General features: G+C 48.3%; 2 protein-coding genes across 2 annotated transcripts in view; both read right to left on the bottom strand.

Annotated features, from left to right (window-relative positions):
- KCNB1 (potassium voltage-gated channel subfamily B member 1) overlaps positions 1 to 6,821 on the bottom strand; it is a 78,595-nt gene extending 71,774 nt beyond the window's left edge. Inside the window, exons 1-2 of the mRNA XM_033095164.1 lie at positions 6,764 to 6,821; positions 4,835 to 5,567 (exon numbers count right to left, since the gene is read on the bottom strand). Coding sequence (XP_032951055.1) covers positions 4,835 to 5,401 — 567 coding nt within the window. The 5' untranslated portion in view covers positions 5,402 to 5,567; positions 6,764 to 6,821. The remainder of the gene's footprint in view (positions 1 to 4,834; positions 5,568 to 6,763) is intronic.
- Positions 6,822 to 16,219: 9,398 nt separating this feature from the next.
- The window catches only part of PTGIS (prostaglandin I2 synthase), a 43,659-nt gene continuing 33,917 nt past the window's right edge, over positions 16,220 to 25,961 (bottom strand). Inside the window, exons 7-10 of the mRNA XM_033094725.1 lie at positions 25,020 to 25,188; positions 23,834 to 24,015; positions 22,280 to 22,431; positions 16,220 to 19,473 (exon numbers count right to left, since the gene is read on the bottom strand). Coding sequence (XP_032950616.1) covers positions 19,329 to 19,473; positions 22,280 to 22,431; positions 23,834 to 24,015; positions 25,020 to 25,188 — 648 coding nt within the window. The 3' untranslated portion in view covers positions 16,220 to 19,328. The remainder of the gene's footprint in view (positions 19,474 to 22,279; positions 22,432 to 23,833; positions 24,016 to 25,019; positions 25,189 to 25,961) is intronic.

Raw genomic sequence — 25,961 nt, 5'->3', positions numbered from 1 at the left:
TTTATTGAATGCTTACCATGGGCTGGGCACTGGGCTAAGCCCCTCCCGCAGATTGTTTTCTAATGGCCCTACTTGGTGAGCTCCACTTTCTAGACGAGGAAACTGAGACTCAGAGAAGGAAAGGAATTTGCCCGAGGTCATATTCCTGGTAAGGATGGAGCTGAAAATGAACCACATCTGTTGGACTCTAGAATTGATTCTTATGTGTGATGGGCCAAATACTGACCACTGTCCCTCTTTTGAATATAATAATAGCAATAATCCACATTTAGAAAGTACTTTCCATTTGCAAATTATATTTATATCTGAAATCTCATTGAATCATCAAAACAGCCCAAAGACGTGGGCACTGCTTTATCACCATTCTGCAGATGAGCTCACTGAAGTCCAGAGAGCTTGAATGAGTTCAGGATTAAGAAACACAGGCTTGGGAGCCAGACCAGGGTTCAAACTCTAGTCTGCCATTTTCATTCCTCTGACATATATTTACTGAGCATTTAGCTGTGTGAGCTCTGGCAAGGGACTTCACCTCTCGGAGGCTCCATTTCCTCTTTGTATGAGTTGTAACACCACTCATCAAATCTACTCCCTCCCTCAGCTTAAATTGCCAGACACCTGTTTTCCAAGGATTCCCTGCAAACTAGAGCGAGCATGTGACCTGATCCTGGCCAATGGGATTTATAATGAAGTCTGCTGGGGCACTCCTGGGAAAGCTTTGCCTCTCAAGGAAAAACGTGGTGTATAGGAAGAAATGCCCCTCTTTATTGGTTGCACATATTATGTGTCTACATTTGAAGGCTGGAACTGGGTAGCCATTTTGTGACATGAGGCATTAAGCCTGAGGACCAAGCCACCTGCAGGAGTTGGAGAAGCAGAAAGATGAAAAGAATCTAGAATCCTGATGGCATCGAGCCATGAACCCGAAACCAGCTACTTTGGAACTTCCTGTTGTGTGAGATGATACATCTTCCTCCTTATAGAAGCCACTTTGAGTTTTCTGTTCTGTTACTTGTAGCTCAAACTGGCAGACTATCTGGATTGTTGAAGGGATTTTAATGAGACAGTGGATGCAAAATTCCACTAATCAGCGCCTGGCACAATAAACAGCAGCAACTCTGGAAATTAGGGAATTCTTTTAGGGCTTGAACCCTGAGACTGTTCCAGGGAACATAGACACTCCTTGCCTGGCAAATTAGTTCCCACCCTCTCCTACTGAGAAAAGCCTATAGAGTTTTCCGAGAAAGCGGAAACCCAGTGGTGGCCCAGCACCAAAATCCTCTCACTTTGTTGGGGCTGACCCCAGCTTCCAAACAGAAATCAATCACACTGCTTTTCACCTAATGGATTTTGATTTTTTCACTCCCCTGATGGTGAAGGCGAGGGCCTGTGCTTTGGCTTGTTTCTGTGTTGCCAGAACATCCCATCAATTATTAACAGCTGTCAGCTCCGCCTCTCAGTACTGCTATCACAGGAAAGGCTTTGCCGCAACTCAGCCCACCCAGCCGTAGAGAAAGGACTCTGCTCCTTATTATTCATAATAAGTCCCACCTACTATGTGCTAGGCGCTGTGCTCAAGTGTGACTAACACAATTTCATGATGACCCTGCAAGGTGCGCCTTTCATCTGCATTTTGCAGGTGGGAGGCTGGGCTTGCAGGGCTGAAGAATTTGCCTAAGGCCAGAAACTGGAGAGGGTAGTGGAGCTGGGTCTGGAACCCGCGTCTGTCCTTGCTCTTCAACATATTAGATATGGCCATTTCTGTATCTCACCGTCACCCAGAGATGAGCCTCCATTTTACCTCCTCATTCTGTGCCCTCTGAGAAGCTTCCACAGGTCTCACTGTCTGAGAAGCAAGGCATCCAAGTTGGGGGGACAGGCGGGGGGTGAGATAGCAAAGTACAGATTGAAGGGGGCCAGAGGCGCAGAGAACAGTTGCAGGTGGGCAGAGAGGAAGGAGTGACAGATCCCCAAACCCTGAGACACAGTGACTGGCTGACCACTTGGTCCACTCATTTATTCTACATGTAGTTCTCTGCGTTCCTCTGTGCCACACACCATGATGGGTGCTGGGAACAGAGCAGTGAATACAACTCAGGGCATTCACACTCTTGTGGCAGAGAAGCAGAGAAAGAAAAGGAAGCAGACACCATTTCAGATGGTGCTTAAAGATTAGGCAGGAAAGACACTGCACAATATGACACAGACTAAGAGAAAGGGGGCTGTTTTACACATGGCTCAGGAAAGGTCTCTCTGAGGAGAGGATATTTGGGCAGAGATCTGCTTAAATGAGGAACAAGGAGAAGCGGCTGGTCATGAGGCAATCTGAGCAGAGCATTCTGGGCAGCAGGAACAGCGAGTGCAAAGGTCCTGCGGTAGGATAAAGCTTGACTTGTTTAGAGAACAGAAAGGAGACCAGTGCGGCTGGATCAAGTGCACTAGAGGAGAGCAGAAGAAATAAGCTCAGAGGAGTCATGGGGCTGGATTTAACAGGGTCTGGTAGGCCGTGGTGAAGGTTTGAATTTTATTCTGAGTGTGATGGGAAACCTCTGGAGGATTTTAAGCAGATAAATAATGTGATCCAATTTACCTTTTGAAAAGCTCACTGTGGGGGCAGTGGATTGCAGGGGGCAAAAGTGGAAGTAGGGAGACTGGGAAGGAGACTATAGCACTTCACCACTAAGGAAAGAAGAGGGTCTTCAAAATCACACTTGAGTTTGAATTTCCGGCAACTCCTGTGTTGCCTGTTATGTGACCTTAGGCAGTTTATGTAACCTCTCTGAGCCTCCCTATTTAAGAAAGGGGGGATAATAATAGAGAATTGGTATAAGTACTACGTAGTTGGGTCATTGCACTTTATACACAGTAGATGTTTGATCAATGGCAGTCAGGATTTCTATACTGAGGGCCAATGAGCCTGTCTGCCTTCTCATTTCAGCTCTGGAAGTAAAATATCCTCGACCATCCATCTGCCAGGTATGTGTGCCGGCTGAGCCTGGGATCACAGAGAGGTCACAAAGCTCTTCCCTGCAAGCAGATTAACCCCAGGGAGAGATGAGGCTGTTTATTCCCAAACAGCATCTTTTGAAAGCCTGAGCTCCTCTGCCTTGCTGCCAGATGTCAACCCCAAAACTGCCCTTCGCCTGTTTTTTTCCTGAGAGGGTGACCCTCCCCTCTCCTGTCCCTCACTCTTATGTCTTAGGGACAGGGCAGGGAGGCAGGAGAATCATGATGGGAATAAAGAGGGTGTGGAAGGCACGAACCAGGCCTGGAAATAGCAAAATAAATCTGTTGATCCTAAGCCGGCTAAGGGTGAGTGACTCTGTCTTGAGAGGCTTTTGGGGGCAGGATTATGGCCAGAGACAGCCCACAGCCTCAGAACAGAAAATCTCTCCGTCCTCTTTAGGGTTGACAGAAAACCTGTGGGCCTCCCTCCACCGTTCTACCAGCCACCCCCTCCTGCATCCACTCTCACAGGCCTCTCCTTGGGAGATCAGAGCCAGGAAAAGGACCCCACAGGGTCACCTTCAGACCCACTCCTCCAGCTGCAGGTGAGAGGAGTGAACTGTGCCAGGGGGATTCCACAATGAGAGGCCAGGCTGGCTGGAGGCAGCCCTAGCTAATGCATCATGGCTGACGTGTAGACTTCCTCCTCCCCTGTTCCTTTTTTCCATTAATACATTGACCTATCTCACCCTGCTCCTCCCCCCACCCCCTCCATTTTTGGTCCTGCTCTCAGAGAGCAAGTTATCTTCAACACCTCTTTCCCAACGGGGTCTTCCTAGATTTTGACGTTAACACCTCTCTTTTCTGGGCTCTGCCTGGGCCCCACATGACCTCTTTTATAGTGAACACACTATGTTGTCATTTATCCTGACACCCAGCATATTGGCCACATGAAAACAGGCCCCCATCTCTCCAGGGCATCCCGGAATCCCAGCCTGACACAGAGAAGTTGCTCACCAACCCATGATGTCCCGGCCTGGCCCCCATTCAAAGCCTCTCTCAGTCCCTTACAGCCTCTGCCTTTACCCAGCAGCACACAGGACTCTCTGGCCCACTCGGTGTGATCAAACTCATTCCTGCCTCCTTCTGCTGTATTTTTTTTTCAAATTGCTTCATTTTTCTCTTCTATTTTGAAATTTACATCCTCTTCCAACAGCCAAAGCATCTTCACAAGCTGCATCAAATCTTTCTTAGATTTAACTCACCAAATAAATAAAGAACAAACCAAGGGTGACCCTTCGCCCACAGCATCCACAGCCAGCTGCATACATCATGTGTGCACACACCCACCTCTCAAAGTCCCTTTGCCTCATTTTTCTTATGTTAAAACTGCCTGACAGTCTCTCAATGTCCAAGCAAATCTGTAAGCTGCTTTCATTCCATCCTTGGAGCAAACTGAGGTTAAAAATACAGGGATAAGTAAGAGTAGGGTGACACCCCCTCCAGCCTGGGTGTGGGACTCCACAAGAGAGCATTATGGAGAGTAGACCACATTCAACTCTACTCCACTCTGGCAAGGCTTAATTACCTCTCCGGGCTCTTTCTTATTTGCAGTGTCTATCCTCTTGCTGTGGGTTTTTACAAGTCTCTGTAAATCCTTTTCTCCAACAAAGTCGGATATAAAGTATTAAATAATAAAAGGATGGGGTGATCGATGCCACATAGGAACACTCTGAAGGGGTTGGTCCTCGCCTCTGAGGTCTCGTCTATGGCCCCTCTGCCTTTCTGGTCTCCATATTTGGGAACTAAGCCAGAGTCCCCCAGCTGTGGTCTTCAATCTGGGGACACAGGAAGAGCCCCCCAACCCCCAGCCACCAGATCCCAGACTTACCTTGGCAGCCACAGAGGAATTGGGTTTCTCCAGTAGGTCCCAGAGCTTTTTCCTCTTCTCTGCACAGCATGTGTTATCGAATTCCTCGCCCTCACGTTCACGTAGGGTCTCGGCCTCACGCTTGAGTTCCTCATTCATCTGCTCCTTCTTCTGGTGGTAGCGGGCCTGGCAGCAAGACTCCAGGTAGATTTCGTCGATGCCCCAGTAGTCGAGCTCTTGGCTGAAGCTGAGTGCGCACATCTCCTCCATCATGTGCAGCCGCCCAGTGCGGTAGAAGTTGAGGATAGAGGTGAAGGCGCCTGGGTGGCGGTCGAAGAAGTACTCGTTGTCGTCGAGGCTGTAGTCGTCGCAGACCTCGAGCAGCGAATCGTGCGTGTTGCAGTCGCGGAGCTTGCCCAGCCGCGTGCGGGGTAGGCGGTCCAGGGTACGCCAAAGTACCTCGTGCGCCAGACCCCCGACGTTGAGGCGGACGCGCCGCGAGCACGCCTTGCTGCGCACAATCTCCATGGGCTCGGGCGGCAACGAGCTGGTGGAGCGGGAGCCATGCTTCATCATGCCCGCCGGCATCGCTGGTCCGGCCGCCCCTGCCCCCCCTGCCCCCCCAGGCCGCTGTCACTGGACCGCAAGGCGGGCCACTGCGGGGGAGGGGGGCAGGGAGCGCTGTGGGCTGCTGCGGGTGCAGGGGGCCGCGCAGAAGCGCGTCACGGCCGTCTTCTCACCTCCATCCCGACGGCTACAAGGTAGAAAGCGGATGCAGGTCAGCAAACAGGGAGCTGGGCGCAGCCCCTCCCCACCTCTCCACCCGGGCACCAGCCGGCCTTGACCTTCCGGATGCTAAGTGGCTCAAGGGGGCAGAAAGACTGGGCGCTGTCCCTCCATCCAGTGCTGAAGTCCGCCCCACCCCATGGATGAAGGGAGGGGCTGCCCTTCAGAGCTGGGTAAGGGCCCTCAAGAGGCGCCCCAGGCACCCAGGAAGCCCCACCCCGGCTTCTGCCGCCTTGGCCAGACCCGGCCGCCCGGGGCGCTGTCCGTCCCGTCGAGTGCTGAAACTCGCTTCTCTCTAGGTCTCCCCGACGAGTCCCGAACCTGGCCCCGGAATGGGGAGAGAGGGGTGCTGCATGAAAAAACTTTTTTTAAAAAAGACTTCACATCTTTTCCTTCCCCCACTCAGAGATAATTAGGATTTGAGTGGCACCAGGTTTGCTTTTGCTAAAACTTAAAAGATTTGGGGGGAATTCTGGGGGGGTTTCAGGTGCCCACCTGTCGGAGGTCACAACAGACAGGGTGGTCACGACAGCCCCACTATCCAGGAGCGACCCTTCTCCCCAAGCCACGGGAGCGTCTCTTGAGGTCGCTCCAGCGATGAGATGAGCCCTGAAGACAGCAAAGCCAAGGTCTACGAGGGGTCCCAACCTTCCTTCTGCGCCCCCTAACCCACCGCAGGATGGGCGCGCAGAGTCCTGGGGATCTACCTGCTTCGTCCTCCCCTAGCTCCTTCCCCGCCCCCTTCTCCTCCTTCTCCTTCTCCTCCTCCTCGTTCCTCTCCTGTGATGGCTTTTTATAACTCCGTGTTCTGCGCCTTTCCCGGGGCTTGGAAGGGAAGGGGTGGGGGAGGTGGGAGGCGGGGAAACAAGCTGAATTTTCTGGCCTTTTCAAAACGTGCTGCCCTTCTCCCACCGCGCACTGGTGATTTGGGGGGCTCCTCTGAGCCCCCACGGCACTGAGGCTCACGCCCTCTCCTCTCGCCCAGGAAAGGAGATCACGCGTCTCCCCAGGCCCCAGCCCTTGTCCCCCCCCCCCCCCCCGCCAAGCCCAGCTTGGAGCCGCGGAGCCTGAGTAGACAGACCATCAGGCCGAGCCGCGGCAGGCGAACCTCCAGCTCATGTACCCCTGCGCCCCCCGCCTCGGACCGCACACCCAAACACTCACCCCCAGGGCGGCCGCCTGCCGGGGCCAGAGACCGCGCATCGCCCCGGCCGCCCGGGCGCCCCCGCCCGCGGGCAGCGGCGGACCCGGGGCTGGGCCGGGCCCGGCCTACGCCTGCCGGGCAGGCGACGTGCCGGGGCTGCAGACGCTGCGAAGCCGGGTCGGGCTCTCCGAGGCTGGGGGCGCAGGCGGACGCTGCGGGCGCGGGTGGTAGGATCGCGAACGGGCGGCGCCTCCTGCTCCACCTCCTCCTCCTGCTCTGGCGGCGGCGGCGGCGGCTGCTTGGGCGAGATCAACAAGTCGGGGCTGAGCTTCGGTTCCGCGCTCGCTGCGATTCTGTCCCGCACTTCAGAGCGCCGGGAGTCCGGCACCGAGGAGGGACGGCGCCACCTGCGGGTCGCAGGCGTGCGCGCCATTTAACTCCTGCCTGCCCGGCCCAGCTTGCTGGTGAGGTTAGGCTTAGGCTGGGGGTTTTGGGCGAGGAGGAGCCTGGCAGCCCTACCCTTTCTATCTGGTCTACCTCCACTGCCTTCCTCGCAACCCCGCCTTCCTCAGCCCCGTCAACAACCTGAGTTGAGCGCCCGCTGTGTGCAAGAACTGGGATAAACGTCTGAGATCTAGCTGTGACCCAAAGACAAACGTTCGGCCCTTGTGGAACTGGCTGGAGACAGACCAAAAACAAGTCAAAGAATGTCAGACAGTGACAAGTACTGGGGAAGTAATGAAGCGAAGGAAAGGGATAGAGGCGAGGATGGGGTCAGATTGCAATTTTAAACGTCCCCTGGTTTCATGAGCTTCCATTCTAGATTCTAAAATGTAATTCCAGATTGGAATTCTTGATTCTAGGGGGGAAGGTGGACAAGAATACATCGACAAATACATAACGTGGCAGTTGGTGATAACTGCTAAGAAGAAAAATTAAGGAAGGTGAGGGGCAGAGAGAGTAAGGGGTGAGCTAGTTTACATAGCCTGGTGATTCAAACATTCATTCATATTACGTTGGATAGCTGGTTATTGAGAACTTCCTGTGTGCCAGGTCCTGTGCCAGGCTCAGTAAAAGAAATGTCCTCCCCATGGAGCTCCCTGTCCAGTGGAGGAGACAAAATCAATCAAATAATCCCTAGAAATGAATATAGAACGAAAGGATTTACCTGGAGAGGTGATCAAGGCTTCCATAAGGATGCCATAGTGGGCCTTCCATTTCCTCCTTTATTTTTTCAAATACATATTTACTGCATGATAAGTAAATAAGTGCTGGGGTAATGAGTCCCCTGCTCTGGAAAAGCTGTGAATAAGCCACCAGGTCCCAAGGTAAGGTCCTTCCCCTCTCTGGCCCTTTTCTTCATTTCTAAAATTAAGGGATTTGTTTCCATAATATTATTATATATCTTTTATCTGTTCATTCTCATCACCTCCATCATCATGACTCTTGTCCGAGGTGCCATCGTCTTGTAAGCAGAGGCCAGAGATGCTGCTCAGCATCCTCCGATGTACAGGACAGACCTCCACAGTAAAGAATTCTCCAGCCCTGAGTGTCCAGAGTGCCAAGGTTGAGAAACCCTGGATTAATTTCATGTCCTGGTCTGGAAATGCTATTCTGTCAATCAATAATTACTGAACACCTACTATATGCCAAGCCCTACTCTAGACACTGACGGTACAGTAAGAATAAAAAAGACAGTCCCTATGCTCATGGACTTATACTCTGGTGGAGAATACAGTGAATAAATAAGTAAATAAATAAACCACATCATTCGGATTACGATAAACACCATGAAAAAAAGTAAACGAGAGGAAGTGATAGAGCATGCCTGAGAGAGGTGTCAGCAACTTTAGATAGGGTGGTCAGGCAGGGAGGGCTTCTTAAAGGAGGTGACATATATCTAAGCTGAGAACCTAAGAGCAGGGAGAAGACAACTGTGTGAAGTTCTGAGAAAAGAGGTACAGGCAGGGGAACCAAAAAGAGCAAAGGCCCTATGATGGAAATCACCTTGGGAAGGAATCTTAGAGAGGTGGGCAGGACCAAGCCATGAAGAGCTTCATTGGGATTTTATACTCAAGGTGGAGTTTTTTTCTAATATTGTTGGGAAGCCATGATAGAGTTTTAAACAGAGAAGTCCCATGTGCTAAAATGTTTTGAAGTGATTCTTCCAGCTGCCGTGTGCATTATGGAGTGTTGGGAGACAAAAGGTGGCAGCAGAAACCCATCATGCATCTTCTACAGTTGTCTAGGACAGCGGTAATAGGGCTTGGACTGGGATGATGGTGGTGGGGATAGCTGGGCAATTTCACAGCCAGAAGCCTCTACCAGGGGAGTCTTCCCTAAGCCCAAGACTAGTGCTAGATATTCCATGTCATTCAGATTTTTCCCTCTGTATGGCTTGATTCCTGCAAAGTCTGGTTCCAGAGTCAGATAAAGAACATCTAGATACACCTGGATCTTGGAATTACAGACAATGAAAACAGCTCTGTCACTTTTCAGCAAACAGCCCTGTTGCTACTACTTGTCCATTCATTTGCTCAACAAGGATTTAGCACAAGCTTATTCAGGAAGGCAGTGTTGCCTATCTAGTGGTTCAGAGAGCAAGTTCTGGAGAGTAGAATGACTGATGTCATTACTTACTTGCAGAATGACCTTGGGTAAGTGGTCTAATCTTTCTGGGCCTCAATTTTTCTCTCTGTAAAATGGGGGTGGAAATAAAGAGAGTTCCAGCTTTATAGGATTATGATGAGGAATTTATAGAAAGCACTTACTCATTGATAGCTCTCATTGTCTGACAAATTGTACGTTACCCAAGGGCGGGAGCTGGTCTGTCTTACTCATCTCAAGTAACTGCCTACTTAACTAATAGGGACTTAAAGAGTAAGGATATTTAGTTATCTCACATAAAAATTCAGGAAGAGGGTGGTATGAGAACTGATTCAGCAGCTCAACTGTGTTATTTTTTAATAATTTTCAGAATTTTTCCATCCTTTTGCTCTGTCTTCTTTAAAATATTGGCTCTTTGACCCAGGCTTGTTGCCTCATAGTCTTGCCTCTTTCTGGTCTCTCAGCTCTGCACAGTGCCCAATTTAGAATTTTTATGTTCTGAATGAAAATACTATAAGTTAATTGAAAGCAGCTGGTATTCATTGCTTAGAATTTTCTGTCATCATAATTGGAGAGACTACCTAGAATGAAAGCCAATATGGGAGAAAGGAGAGCCCAGACATTGAGATACTGAGTCCCAACATGTCACTAGAGCCCCTGGATCCAGCCATGCCTGATGGCAATGCCTCTGGATTTTCCAGTTATGTGAGCTAGTAAATACTCCTTTTCACTTAAGCCAGATTGGGCTGTGATTTTGTCATTTATGTCCCAAAGAGCTCAACTGATACAATTCTCTCTCCACTAACCAGAAGTTTACCATGTAATAACGTACTTATAAGAAACAGGGCAAAAAGAAAATGAACTTACAGGAAACAGGACAGAAAAAAGCAATAAAACTCGGAAGGTTCTATAGAGAAGGGGCCCTGCAATAAGAGTTCAGGTACAACCATTGCAGATGGAAAACTAAAAATCTCATCGAGGGTAACAGCATTCCAGTGGTCAACTAGTGAGTGGGCAGCCGAGTACCAACATAGGCTCACAAACCATTTTCTGCTCAGGCCTCTGGGATTTCCCACGGAGAGGTGTTGAGAGTTTTCCCCAAGGCTGAGTGAGGTCAACTTGGCCCGATTCATCCATGTAAATACAAGTGAATCCCACTCTAAACTGTGCTGGCAAGAGACGTGTCCATTTGAAGTCAGATTTTTTTTTTTCCTTGGGACTCCATAATGCCAGCCATCATTTATTTATAATCCCACTGAGTGTCCTACTCAGGTTACTTGGCACTTCTGGGCACTGAGCAGGACTAATTAATCCCCACTTCCCTCTCCCCCACGAACCCATGGGAAGGAATAATTGCTTTATGAGGGTGGTTATAAGGGCACCCAAAGGCTCAAAGGAAATCACTGACATCTCTGAGTGACTATCACTCAGGACAACGGCTCTTCACTGTGGCCTTGTCCAAAGACCCAGCAGTCCCAGGGATTTTTCCATCAGCTTGGACTGCAGTCTTCTCGCCCATTTTTCTTTTGTCATACCTAATAATATTAATCATAAGCGTGGGGCAAATGGGGCTAATGACAGACTCTACCCCCTAGGGTGGCTGGGGGGGTGCCAATAAGATAATGCATAGGAAATTCTTAGCACCCTGTCTAACACTGGTAAATACACATTAATATAATAGTAGCAATACTAACTCACACAATAATAGCAGCTCACTTTATTGAGCAGTTGCTACTGGTATATACCAGGCACTGTCCTAAATGCTTTGCATGTGTTTGACCTCATTTAAAATTCTTTCTAGCTCTCTCACCCTTGGGCTGAATATTCTATCTAAAGAAGATCTATTAGCTGTTGGATGATCCTTGAGTGACTAGATGTCTGATTCTAGTGCCGGTTTTATGCTAGTTTGGTTGCCTTTATCAAGTCCTGGGTTTCCTGGTAAATAGACGAACTTGGTTTTCTGACCACCCTAACTATGTACCCATTCTTTTCATCTTTCACCCATCAACTCAACCATCCATCCATCCCTCCATACTCAGCCACCAAGCTATCCGACTACACATCCACCCATTTATCTCCCCACTCACCCATCGATCCATGCACTCACACATTGACTCATCTTTCTTTCTGTTTATTTACATATTCTAACCACTATTCATCTTTCCGCCCACTCATTCACCCACCCACCCACCCACCATTTGTCCATCCATCATTCACACGTCATTTGTCTTTTGACCTACCCGTCTACCTATCCATTCACTTCCCTATCTGTTTGTTCATATACCCAATGCTTACCCTCCTGCTCACTCATCCACCCACCCGCCCATGCATCTATCCACCTATTCATTCATCCCCCTACCCAATCACTTAACCATCGCAAATATACGCACCACTCACCTATCCATCTATCCCTCCATTCCCCCACTACCTACCCACCCACCCTTGCGTCTACCCACTTACTCCACCATTCCCACCCATCGGCGACCTGACATGTTGGAGTGTTTACTACATGTAATGTTCTGTGCTAAGCCTTGATATGGTCTCTTGGGTTCCCTCTCTGGGAGAAAATTTGGGCACCACCAGAGGGTCCCCACAGAGAGAGATAGGTAAACCTGCATGTACTCTATCGCGCCCCTTTGTGGCTTGGACTCTGCCAAAGCCATTAACTCCCAGGATTAGTGGCCAAATGATGATGAAATGCAGGGCCAGGATGGCCTGAGGCACGGGCTTCCAGCAGAGCAATTAGAGGTAAACTAATATCTCTTCGCTACAGCAGGGCCCTGGAACTCCAAGATGCGTTGGAAAAGGAGCGAGTCAGCAAAAGGAAGAAATCAAAGCCACAGAGATCAAGAACTAATTAACTGATTCTCCTAAGATAATATTTCATTAAAATCCAGCTCTTCTGCCTTTGGGGACTAAAGTCTCTCCTATCTACCCTTGATCAACCTTGTCCACCCCTTCTTGATCACATCTGTTTCCTCTCTGATCTCCCTCCCCCACTTTTATCCTTCCTCTAACGCCACCTCCCCCAACAACCAAGGGAGAGCTATAAAGGCACAAGTCTGACCCCTGCTACACTGCTGAAAAGAACATATGGAGAGGCCACATGGAGAGTAAGAAGCTCCAGAAAGAGAGCAGATCAGCCATCCTGATATCCTAGCTGAGCACAGCCTGTTAGTGGTCCCTGCCAAGGCAGCATCTTAGATGCTGCAGCCCCACCTGACATCTGAGTGCCGCTACCTGAGAGCTAACTCAAGTGATACCAGCAGAAGAACCATTCAGCGAAGTCCCTGCCAACCCACAAAACCAGGAGAAATAGTAAAATAATTCCATTTTAAGCCACTACATTTTGGGGTTGTTTGTTACACAGCTACAAATAACTGATACAGAGTCTTTGATCATGCTGTTTCCACTGTTTAGAATGCTTTCCCAATCCCAACCATTATTCCCCACACAATGGGCTCCTATTCACCTTTCAAAACCCAGATCCAGTGTCACTTTTTTAGTCTGGGTTAGTTTCGCTTTCATCTGGAAAACTCTATTATGAAGCTAACTTAGATACTCATTTTTCTGTCTCCTCCATTGGCTGTGACTGACAATATTAACTCATTTAAAGCTCACAAAAACCCTATAAGGGAGATGTTATCATTATCCATTATCCCTATTTTACAGGTGAAGTAGCTGGGGCACAGACAGATGCCCCAAATAACTCTAGTAATATTAAGTGGTTCAGAAGAGAGTCAAACCCAGGCAGAGCATGTGCTCTTAGTCACCGTGCTCTACAACCTCTAAGTAGTCTAAACAGTTATGACATTAATTATCTCATTTAACACAAAATCCAGAAGCAGGGAATGCCATAGTCTATCATAGAAGCAGCTTCAAGGTCTCAGGATTCTTGGCTGATTTCTCCAACATTCTCTTATTTTCATGATCACAAGATGGCTGCTGTGGCCACATTCTCACATGACAACTCCAAGATAGGGAGGAAGGAGGAACTTCTCCCACATTTCTGAAGCTTCCCACAGACTTCCCTGACCATCTCATTGGCCTGTGCTGGGTCACATGACCACCACTAGTCCAATTACTGGTAAGAGGTGCCTGATACCTATATTTGGCTTGGCCTCAGGTCTTGATTTAGAGGTTGGACCTATTTTCTCTTAGCACATGGCTGCCTAATATCTTTTAGCAAAGAGGTTGGAGATTTGGCTCTTGGCCAAGCAATCAGCATTTTTCCCACAGTGGTCAGCTCCCAGAACAATTGAAATAAAGGCACACAGAGACCCTCTTCACTGCAAGGATCCACCTTCCCAGGCTTGCATAAAGTGGGTACAGAAGCCTAGTTTCTCCCAGGCCACTCTGAGGCCCTAGGGGAGGTCCCAGGGCAAAAGGATAGGACACTGCCCATTCATCATCTTCCTTCCCCACAGACACACCCCTCTGGACCACTTCTCAAATGGCCAGGATTCCCAAACACCAGTGCATTAAAGGAATTTGAGTTGTCACTGTTCTACCATGGAATGAGAAAAATAAAGACGATGGAATGAAATTCTTATGAAGCTAAATTGATTCCATTTAAAGGAAAGCTGTTGTTGACTTTCCTACTTAAACTCTCTAATGGCTTCCCGGGTAATTAAAATAAAGACCAGGGTCCTCATCATGGCTGCCAAGGCATCTTCCAGGTACATCTCCTGCCACCACTCACCCGGCCCCAGCATCTCAGCCTCCCTGGCATTCTCACTGTTTCTCAAACACCAAGCCCTTTTCCTCTTTCGGGCCTCACGTTTGCTGTTCTTTTCCCCCTGGAATGGTCGTGTCCTAGTTCTTTGCAAGGTTGGCTACTTTCCACTCAGACCTCAGCTCATATGCCATCTCCTTGGAGAGAGATCTTTCCTGACCATCTCCATGGTCATGACCATCTCCATCTCCACGTTACAACCACGTTCTGTTGTGCTGTTTGCTTGTCTTCAAAGCCCTCTCAGTAACTGACATTGTATTTATGTTGACTTGCTTCTTTGTTGGGTTGTCTCTTCTGCCTGAAAATAAAATCTAGGAGTGCAGAGACCTTCCTGGATTATCGCAGTCTCTTCCTTGCCTGTCTCTCTGCTTCCTGCCCACCCCCCATACAACCCATTCTACACACAGACACACACACACACACAGACACACACACACACACACACACACACACACACACACACAGTAAGAGGGATCCTACTAAAATACAAATCAGATCATGTCCCTCCTCAAAACAGGACCCTCCCTGGCTCCCAACCATACTGGCCTCCTTCCTGTTCCTGGAAACTGCTGGAGAACTACCTACCTCAGAGCCTTTGCATGTGTTGTTTCATCTTTCTAGAACATTCTTCCCTCAGATACCCACATGGTTTACTCTTCTCACTTCCTTTTAGGCTCTGTTCAAAAGTCACCTTAGAGAGGCCTTCCTTGACCACCCTATTTAGAATTTCACTTCCCCATCCCCTTTCTCTCCTTTATTCTCTGTGGCACTTATCACCATTTGCAATATTTTATATTTTACTTATTTACCTAGCCTATTGCCGCCTCCTCCATGAGAATGTCACTCCATGAGGACAGGGATTTTTTGGGGGGTGGGGGGTCTGTTTTACTCACTGCTGGGTCTCTATGGCCTAAAACAGTACCTAGTACATGTGATGTGCTCAAAATATTTACTTTAAAAAATATACAATTTTTATTGGATATAATTAATATACCATAAAATTCACCCATTTAAAGTGTACAAGTCAATGGTTTTTAGTAAATTCACAGAATTGTGCATCCATCACCACAATCAATGTTAGAACATAGCATCACCCCCAAAAGAAATGCCATACCCATTAGTCGTCACTCCCTGTTTCTCCCCATTCCTTCAGTGCCTGGCACAGTGCCCCTCTGGAGAGAAAGACTGTATTTCCCAGCCTCCTGTGCAGCAAGGAGTGTCATGTGACTAAATTCTGACCAATGGGATGGAAGCAGAAGATTTTCTCATCTTTGCTCCTTGCTCCTTCCTGCTGTCTGGAATGGGAACAAAATGGCTGGAACTCAAGCAGCAATACTGGACCGTGAGGTGGAAACCACTGGTTATAGATGCTGGAGGGACCAGAAAAAAGGGGCCTGGTGACTGTGGAGGTGCCATATCACCTCTGGCCTCCTGAATCTGCATGACAGAGAAACAAATGTCTGCTGCGTTGAATGTAACATTTTAATGTTAGTTGAGATGGTTATCACTCAGCCAACTCCAATCCCAACAAATGTGCCTCCATGGCCCCTCACAGATGAAGAAACTGATATGAGGGACATTTGCCTGGGGATGTTATTTTTTATTCAAATATTTGGGAGGAAAAAAAAAACAATTTTCTTTTAAATTTTTTCCAAATCTAATTTAGTGCATTTCACCCCTCCTTTATAAAAAAAAAAAAATGCATATGTTATGGTGAAGACTAGAGAATATCCAGTGAATTTTTAAGGACCTTTTCTGCTTTGGGGTTGTGAGCCTCCACCCCAAGTTCCTCTGTGGGTACCCTGTCCCTCTTCTGCCACCAGGAGGATCGCTGATGGGAAGATCCTGAACACAGTCTCAGGAGGCAGAGAAGACTGCACTTGAATTCTGTGTCTACCTCTTATTAGCAGCTTGACCTTGGGCAAGTTACTTCACTTCTTTGACCCTCAGTTTTTTTCCTCTGTAAAAATGGAGACAATAACATATGCTTTGGAGGGTGGCTGGAGGTGTGACTTGATTCTAAAGAACCTGTTCCAGTGCCGGGTACATAGCAGGTGCTCTGTGTTCCCTTCCCAGGAGCTAACCTTGCCTTTCTGGACATAGTCGATTCAAGCTGAATCACACTCAGACACAGTTCCAAATACAAGAATGGTTTAATATATTTCAGCACATTTCCACTCGACAATATTATATGAAAATAGAACTCTTTATTTAAACAGCAAGCATAATAATCACTGCTACTCACCAAACAGTATGCTTGTTAAAAAAATAAAAAAACAAACAACATCAAAATCAATGACTTTTGGCAAGACACTTCAACTCTCAGAGACTGTTTCTCCACCTGGAGAATGAGCAGGTGGGATGTCACCAGCTCACTTTGCTTGAGGGCCACTAGTGGCAGAGACTCTGGTTGGCACTCAGACCAGGCGTAATGTACAGGTGACCCACGTGGAGAGCAGCTTACTCCTTCTCCTGTCCTTTTCAACTTGTGACTGTCAAGGAGAAAGTCTCAGGGTGGTGCTGGCCTGGCTTTAATGCCTCTCAAACACTTGCTCGTCTCATTTTGTAACAGAGAAGACACAGATCTCAGGCTCTGAGCCTTGGCGACACCAGCATGGAGACCCCCTCCCCAGAGAATTTATTTTTCACAGTCACTTTCTATTTTTGGCAACAAATGATACATGTTGTCCATTACTGTCAGCAATCAAAAAAAAGGTTCCCTTTATGAACAAATATAAGTTTAAAAAAATGAGTCTGGTTAAAGGAAAATATCTGGTAAACAACATATAAAATATAGCAAAAAATAATAATAACGACGATGGTAAGGAAACACTTCATTAAGTCAACCTAAGAGTGTTTCTAACACATCTTGCAATTTCATGATTCTAAAGCAAGCTATGAAGAAATACAAAGACGTCTGGGTACCTTCCTAATGAACCTATAGCAAGGAGCTAACCCACTCATCTTTCCCTCTTTTCTCTGTAAGTTATATTTTTTAAAAGAAGAAAGAAAAAGAAAGATTAAAACAAGGGAAGGCTTAAATCATTGTCTCCTATGCTGTACTTCAATACCTCTGGCACCAGGGGAGAACTGTCTCTTCTTAATGATTGTGGCTGCAAGGAGGTACCGCCTTTAAAGGCGATTGGCTCTTTTTTGAACATAGGTAAGAATTGTCTCAGTGACAAAGCAGCCCTGATTTGGAAGAGGGGAGTCATAAGGGCTTTTCCCCAGCACACCAGGGTAGCAGCCTCACAGAGAGATCTTCTGCAGCTATTTTTGCGGGCCTTCTTCCTTCCCTTCCAAGCCAGGATAAGGCAGCAGAGGGTTGCCATGGAAACCGGCCCCGTCCTCCCACAGGAGGCTGCCAGCCCTGATTTCCTATGGAGTTAAGAAGCAGGCAGCAGTGGGGGGGTCACTCAGGCATGAAGATGGGTTTCCCTGGGGATATCCCACCTCCTGCCAATCACAGTGTCTATCTGGGAATCCTGGGGGGGAAGGGGAGCACCTGGAGGCTGAGGGCCAAGAAAGCCCCCAAACTCTGGCACTGCTCTGAGAAGAGACTCACCTCCGAAACATTGGGAGAGCTCAGGTCTCCTCTTTTCCTCCGTTAAAGCTAAAGGGACTTAGCTATGTGTGTATGTGTGTCTGAATCTCATGAGATGCATCGACCCTTGGGTGCCTCTGGCTCTGATGTCAAACAGATCTGCCCCTCCAGCACCCTCTTGAGCCTGAGGAATGCATTTGCTGTTGGGACAATAAGTCTGTTTGCCAAATTCTACGAGCTTATGAGCTGTCTAACCCCGGGCAGTCACTTCACCGCTCTGAGCCTGTTTCCTCATCTATAAAAAGGGCATAACCATCCTCTCCTTGCAGAGATGCTGTGAGAAGTAGAAATACTATGTCTACTGTGCCTGTCACAGGCATTTAGAGGGTCCTCAAAAAACAGGACCTAATACTAATAATACTTGCCATCATAATAGTTTTCTAGGCAATTTTTCTCTTTGAGCTGTCTGTGTTTCCTAAGCTGATGGAAAGGCAAGTTTTCATCATTGATCTATTTGTTCAAAGGGCGGTACACCCTGGAGGATGGACCACAGGTCTGAGAACTAGTCATCTCCGAAACATCACTTCTAAGAGATGGAACAGGGTTCTCAACCTCGAGTGCCTTCAGGGGCCAGGAGTTACAATGAATGGAGAAGCAGAAAGAGAATTTCCCATCAAGTAGAAACCCTGGTGAACCAGAGTGCACGTGCCCCAGATAATGGCGGTAGCTGTTTCTTAGCTCTGGTCAACGGTTGCCCTTGGGAATATAGGCCCAGTATGGCCAGATCTTCTGACTTTTCAAGAGAAGCTAGACCTTTTGAGTCAACTCTCTCAAAGATAATATGAAAACAACTAATGTATTATTTTTTAAAAAGTGTAGGCCAAGCAAAACAGGTCTGCAGACTTGGTCATGCCCACAGCTGGAGCTTCTGAGCTAGAATGTAGGAAACCAACATCTCTTTTATTGGCGTGCCCAGTCTGAAGAGCCTGGCTGCTTCCTTCCATTGAGGCCCTCCTGTGAGGACTGTGTCTTCCTTATTCCCGACCTGAGTCTCAGTACTGGCAAAGCTCATCCCATCTAGAGCCTATGAGTCTGGAACAGAGAACTGCACTCCTCAGAGCCCAGTGTCAGGAGGTGGTGACGATGTGTATCTTGGGTGTTCCAGCTTCGGGAAAACCCTCCTGCATATTCTCAAGTATCAGTGTGAATGGAGAGATGAGGGAATGGGACATGTAGGGAAGCAGATATTCTAAAGACTCCTTTGGCTTCAGCTAGTTTAAAATACTTTGGAGACAGAGCTTATTTCAAGGGACACATTGCTAGGTCCCGATTCGTTTTTTTATGACCAGCATCAGCTTTGAGTGGTTAAGGCCTTGGCCCCTCTGAGAATTGGGGGCACAGCAGTCAGGACTCCTATTCTTCCCTGTCTGCCCCAGCTTTCGTGGGTGTCGAGAGGTGAGAGGAGCAAGGTGAGCCGGGAGCAGAAAGAGCTTCATTTTGGAATTATACCTTCTCTCAGCTTCCCTTCTTCCTCCTCTCCTGGACCAACCTTCTAAGGAAAAAGCAGGAAAGTGCTAATGCTGGCACTGTTGGGTATTCAAAGCTCTGCACCCAGGCCAGATGCAGACACAGAGAGTTGGGTGATCGGGGGGGCAGGTTGGGTGGAGCCAGCACATGGAGCTGCGTCTGCTCCCAGAGCTCACGCCCGGATGCGGTAACGGATGGGCACATCGTGTTCCGGCTGCATCAGCCCAAAGCCGTAGCGGCTGAGGTCAAACTCAGGGATCTCCGTGTCCGGGTTGATCAGCTCAAGGTCAAAGTGCACCAGCACGAGGAACACGAATCTGCAGAGAGAGGTGTTGAAGATGTGAAGGAGAGGGAGTGTGAGGGCACATCCGGAATACGGCAGGAGAGCAGTGGCTTCCTCCTGAGTCTGACCCCAACTCAGAGCACAGGCGTTTACTGCTCACCAAAAGCCCATGAGCTCCTACATATGCCACCCTCTGTGGTTACGCAGGTCCATGGCCCAGCTCTGGGCCACGGGATGTGAGCAGAAGTGACGTGTGTCAATTCCACATCAAAGCTTTTCAGAGCCAGTGCACAATTCTCCAGCTTCCCCTTCTGCCTGGCAGCTGTGTGGGCCTCGTGTTGAGGTCGTGGTGTGGGAGGATGGAAAGAGCCTAGCCCCTGAATCTCTGCATGGGGCGGGGAGGAACCTTCAAACCCACAGCCGACTTTGTGTGAGTGGGAACTAAACTTGTGTTGTGACAAGCCACTGAGACTGGGGGGTGACTTATTATAGCAGCATATAATTCTCCTGATTAGTATGGACTGTGACCCTTCCTGACCCCTCCCCCCCACCATACTCATCCCACCCTCCCAAAAAACTCCTGGAACCCTGACTGTCTGTCTTGGCCTGCTGCTTTAACCACAGGCTGCCTTTGTGAGATCAGAAATAGACATGCTTCCCTCAAGACAGGTCACTGTGTCTACGGGAAAATTGTCAAAGTATACCAACTTTGCAAGAACAAGCACTCTTTACTGCCATCTTCTGGAAAGCTCTCCTAAGCACACAAACTGCTTCTATGATGTAATCCATGTGCCCATAAATGTGATGGCAGCTTTACCTCATGCTAACTGATTCCTGCCCACCTGCCTTATCTTACTTAGCACCGCCTGCATCAGTAAGGGGCAGGACTGGCTCTTTACCTACCGTGCATCCACCACCAGCCCCCACCACACCTCAGGGGCCCAATGCAGGTAGTTTTAATCTTACTGAGTGTGTAAAGAGGGAAGACAAGGATAGAGCGAAGTCAACACTCTGGACAGGAGAGCTGGGTGCAGAACTGGGCTCGAACCCTTAAGGGTGCGTGACCCTCAAGTTTCTTTCCCACTCTGGGCTTGCGTCTCCCCATCTGATCAAAGAGGTGGGGTGTATCCTTTCCAAATCTGTAGGATGCTAGAGGGTGAGTCTATATAGAGTGGGTGGGGGTCTCCACACCTGGGTCTAGATCCTGGCACCTCCACTCACCAGTTGCATGACTTGGCAAACAACTTGACCTCTCTCGAGTCACTGCTAGACTGTCACCTACCTAGCAAGGCTGTCATGACGATTGAGATAAAAATAATAACAAATTAGCTAAATTATTGAAACACTAGGTGCCAGACACTGTGCTAAGCATTTAATGGACATTCTCTCTCTTTATTTGTCCAAAGACTTTGAGTTGGTTCTGCTATACAACACTTGTTTTGAACACATGAGTTTGTTCCAATGTGCTCGGTATATTAGGGCATGAATAAAGCGAAGTGCAAATTTTGAGTTAGCTTATGAGCAATTTCATCTGCGAGGAAAACAGGAAAATGTAAAAACCGGCACCCAGCTGAACCGAGCTGAGCAGGAATTCACAAAACGCACATACTCACTGACCTAAACTCTATCCACCAGTGACCTCAGCTCTCAGCTCAGGGTGTGTGTGTGTGTGTGTGTGTGTGTGTGTGTGTGTAGCACTACATTGTTCATATCAGGCGCCCCATTTCAGATAACCCTCCTTTCATGTTTCACAGTAGCTCACAGCAGCAACTGCATCCACTGTCCACTTCCACCGCAAACTTCAGGTCATTTTCAAAGGAAAGCACCATATTTACTGCAGCACTTAGGTATTTCTTAACCATTTAACGTGTAAAAACCTGTACTATTTTTTGCTAGGTGCTTATCTTTTTTTCCAATGTGTCATTGAGGAGGTTTTTGACTGTTGCGCCCTGGTGCCATTTTTCCCACAATCCCCGTGGATTTTATCACATGATTTCTCATGACGCAGTGAGTCTTTTTGGCATCCGCATAAAGTGTTAGAGCAGCGCTGGCTGTATTGTGATCTCCATTTTACTGTTTGAAAAACCGGAGGCCAAGAGGGTAATGTAATGTCACTTAACATAATGCCTACACATTAACAGAAGTGATATTAGTAACTACAATAGTAACATTTATTACGTGCCTACAATGAGTCAGGCAGCAGATTAAGTACTTAGAAACATCCGATTCCTTTGTCTTGAACCCCTGGGATGCAGCATATCCAGTACCTCCATTTTATAGCTGAGGAGACAGGGGTACGGACGGTCACCCAGCTTATGGTGACACTGGGCTGGACAGAAGGACAGGGCAGATGTCATAACCCCTGGTCCAATCTGTTTGTGACCTAGCCGCCAAGGCTCTTGGGGCTGAGGGAAGAGAATGCATGAGGCACTAAAATAACCAAACGGGACCATGATGTTTGGCTGGTTCCTGCCGAGAGGTTCTGAGCTCGCACAACAGCTACAGGCGGACGGTCAGCTGTATGGAATGTCCCCTGTTTGGTATTCTGGCTATTTGGTATTTGGACACCAGCCTTGAAGGGAAGAACCTGTGGCCAGATCTGATCATTTCAAAAGAAATCAGAAATCTGTTTTTTTTATGTGAGTTCTTCTGATTCTTAAAAGTTAGCACACATTTTCAAAACAAAAATAAATATATTTGTGGGCAGGAGACGCTCATGGGTCATCCTTTTGGAGCCTCTGCCCTAAACCCTTCTCCCGGCTGATGGGACAGGAGGGTGTTTGCCAACCAGATAGAGGAGGAGCCTCCCCTCCCCCAGCCTCCCCTTCCCCCACACTCACTGTTTGATGCTGCTGATGGCGTAACCCCTCCCCAGGCACTGATTGTGCCCTGCTCCCCATGGCATGCTGTAATTCTTCAGTCGTCTCCCATCCTTGTAAAAGTCTTTCTTCTCTGATCCATCAGGGTTCAGGAATCGGTTGTATTTAAATACCTAGAATGGGAAGGGGGTCCATTTCTGACTTCACCCCCATAACATGCACACGTGAAGAAGAAGGTATGAGGATAGTCATCACAGTTTTGTTTACAACAGGGAAAAACTGGAAATAATATAAAGGTAAATTGATAGAGGATTGGTTTAAAAAATATAGCAGCTATTTAAAAGGTTGAGTTGGTCTGTGTGTATGCTGACATGCCAAGAATTTTTAAGACTGGTTGTTTGTAGAAAAAGCAAGTTTCAGAATAGCATGCATTATATGATCCTATATACATACCCCTCTATTCATATGTGTGTGAGCGTGTTGTGTGTATGTCTGTAAAGGCGTACAAATAATTCAAAGGATACACTCCCAACCATCGTTAGGGAACTCTGTGGAACTGGGGAGGAAGGGGAAGTAAGAAAATTTTTCACTTTTAAATATATACTTGCATATCTGTATGTTTCTATTTTATAAGTATATATTACTTTTGTAATTTATAATAAATAAAATTATGTTTAAAAAGGAGAATGCCAATTCCCTTTGGCTACATTGTCGAGTATTAAGATGAGGATTATATCTGAGCACAGGGCTTGGCACAGAGTAGGTGCTGAATGAAAGATGGGTGAATGGACCAGTGGGTAGACTGATAAGATGGAAGGGTGGATGGATGGATGAAGAGGATGGATGGGTGGAGGGATGGATGGGTGGATGGGTGGATGGGTGGATGGGTGGATGGATGGATGGATGGATGGATGGATGGATGGATGGATGAATGAATGGATAGGCAGACAGGTGGATGGATGGATGGATGGTTGGATGGGTGGATGGGTGGATGGATGGATGGATGGATGGATGGATGGATGGATGGATGGATGGATGGATTGATGGATGAATGAATGGATAGGCAGACAGGTGGATGGATGGGTGGATGGATGGATGGATGGAAGGATGGGTGGATGGATGGATGGGTGGTTGTGGATAGATGGGTGGATAAACTGATGGATGGACAGATGAGCATATAGCACAGGGCCTGGCACACAGTAAGCACTTAAATCTGTGAGAAATTGTGAAAGTTTGCTCCATCTCAAAGTCCAAGGAAAGGGAAAAGTTTTAGGAAGCTGACATTACAACATTCTGAGAAAAGGAAAATCACTCAGCTATCATTTATAAAGCATTCATATGGGTGAGGCTGGCACTATGAAGATCTTTCTTACAAGATCTCATTTAATCTTCCTGACAACCCTATAAGGCAGGTGCTATTATGAGGTTCATTTCACAGGTGAGGAACAAGAGATACAGAAGGTGAAGTCATCTGGACAAGGTCACACAGCAAAGAGCTGAGCTGGGCTGCCACCTCAGATCTGGCTGACCCGGAAGCCACTGATTTTTCTCCACAGTCCCTGGTATGCCATTTACCTCTGGGTCTGTGTAGATGTCTGGGTCCTTCTGGGGACTCAGGAATGGGAAGAGGAGGAGGCGATCACCACGTCGCAGGCTGAATTCCCGCCCATCTGCCATGGGCATGGCCAGGTCCACCACGACCTCCCGGGTGATGAAAGGTGCAGCTGTGAGCCTGAGGCTCTCACTCAGCACACTGTCTGCATGGAGCAGGTACAAGGAAGGGTCAGCAGCTGTCCTCTCAACCACTCGAATGCCACCCCCAGCCCTCATTTATAGACGACGGTGAGAAGGCTCAGAGAGGGAGCATGACTTGCCCACCATCACACAATGAGCCCAACAAGACCGGGTGATAAGGTGTGATTGCTACAGTCCCTCGGAGACCTTGGACATGAGGATTTGAGTCTGATCCCAAGAGCAGCTGTGAGGGAAGGTGGGAGCCAGAGAGACATCAGAGAAGGGTAGGGAGAGAGCAGGGACATAAATATGGGTTGTTTCTGCCTGCTCAGCACACATTCCCCTTCTGGAAACAGTGCCCTGATTTTCCTCTGGGGACCATGCCTCTTCTACCCTCAGGGGTTGGGCTGTTGATTCCATTTCCAACTCCTGGGATTGGGCTGTGATTGGCCAATCAGAGCACCCCAACCCTCTGAACCCCATGATTGGTTCAAAGTGGGCATATGAGCTAAAGAGAGCCAATCAGACACATTCCTGGGACTTTGGGCAAGAATGTTGCAGAGAGGCACACCCTCACGGGCTGAGAGTACATCAGCCTGGAGTTGCTGGTGACCAGTTTGCCAACCTGAGACTGGAGCCAACCCAGCAGAAAATGGGGCTGAGAGATGGAGAGAGACTGAGTTCTGATGACATTGTTAGAGCACCTGGATCTACTTGTGCTTAAAACCAGGTATCTCTGGATGTTTTAGTTACGTGCCCCAAATAAAGTTCTTTTTTGCTTCAGCCAGTTCAAGTTAGGTTTTCTGCCACTTGCAACCAAAAACTTCCTCAAGAGGTCTCCTCTTGAGACGATGAGCAGCTGAGGCTGGGGCATGGAGATGCCAGGTCTAAAAAGATAGAGGGCCCAGGGGAACCTTGGGTCAAAGGACACTGATGGAGCCTGGACAATGGGAGCCCACGCTGGGGAGGCCTCAGGGGGCCATGTGACCCAGTATGGGGGACTATCTGCAGGGTCAGACCATCTCACCGAGTACTGGCATGCTGTCTAAAACCTTCTGTGGGAGAGTAGTCATCTGCAAGATAGGCTGCTCTGCTCGCCAGAGGATATGCTCAAGCTCTTTGCGCACGGCAGCCAGGGCCTCGGGATTCTTGAGGAGGAAGAGGAGAAGCCAGAAGGCAGCAGGACCCATGTTCCCCTGCAGTGAGAAAGAGCCCCTGTTGTATCACTGAGAGGGCAGACCTAGGGTGTAAGCTGACTGGTCTACTCATATGCCATGGACACAGCCAAGGCACAAGGGTCGGTAGGCCGGGTTCTCCCACCCCTCCCCCCCCGCACCAAACATGTAGGCGTGACCCACGTCTATCTTCAGCCTCACGACATGGCCCAAGATCTGCGTTATAGCTTTGACATGGCTCAACGGTCACTTCAAGGTCATTCCTGGCATCCCTGACCTTGAGTAAAATCATCGATCTGAGGTCATGTAGGTAATCTTCAGAGCTAAATCAGCAAAAAAGTGTCAATAATAGGAACAAAGTGTGTCAATTGAGATTATTGTTAACATCTGAGGATGACTGCATCCTTGGCCCAATTCTTCACCCATCCCTGCATCCATGCCCCTTGCCATGTGACTCTGCACGCCTTCCTATGAAGGTGGCAGAGTATATTTCTCCGCCCCTTGAATTTGGGCTCAGTCATGTGACTTGCTCTGGCCAATAAAATGAGGCAGAATTGACAGAACAGCAGATCTAACTCTAGACTTTCAGTGACCTTGCATATTTCCACTTGCCCACCTAGCCCAGTGGTCCCAAGAGGAGGAAGAGAGACACAGAGCAGAGCTGAGCACTGTCCAGCTGAGCCCAGTTTAGACCAGCTGATTCCCAGCGGACCCACAGACATGTGAGTTAGATAAATGGGCCTCAGTGTACGCCACTGAGTTTTTGTGGTTCTTTGTTCTACAACAACAGCAAA

Source organism: Rhinolophus ferrumequinum, chromosome 23, assembly GCF_004115265.2.
Source record: "Rhinolophus ferrumequinum isolate MPI-CBG mRhiFer1 chromosome 23, mRhiFer1_v1.p, whole genome shotgun sequence".
Classification (NCBI taxonomy): domain Eukaryota; kingdom Metazoa; phylum Chordata; class Mammalia; order Chiroptera; family Rhinolophidae; genus Rhinolophus; species Rhinolophus ferrumequinum.
Note: the sequence above shows the minus strand (reverse complement) of the source record. Positions and strands in the feature narration are given on the sequence as shown.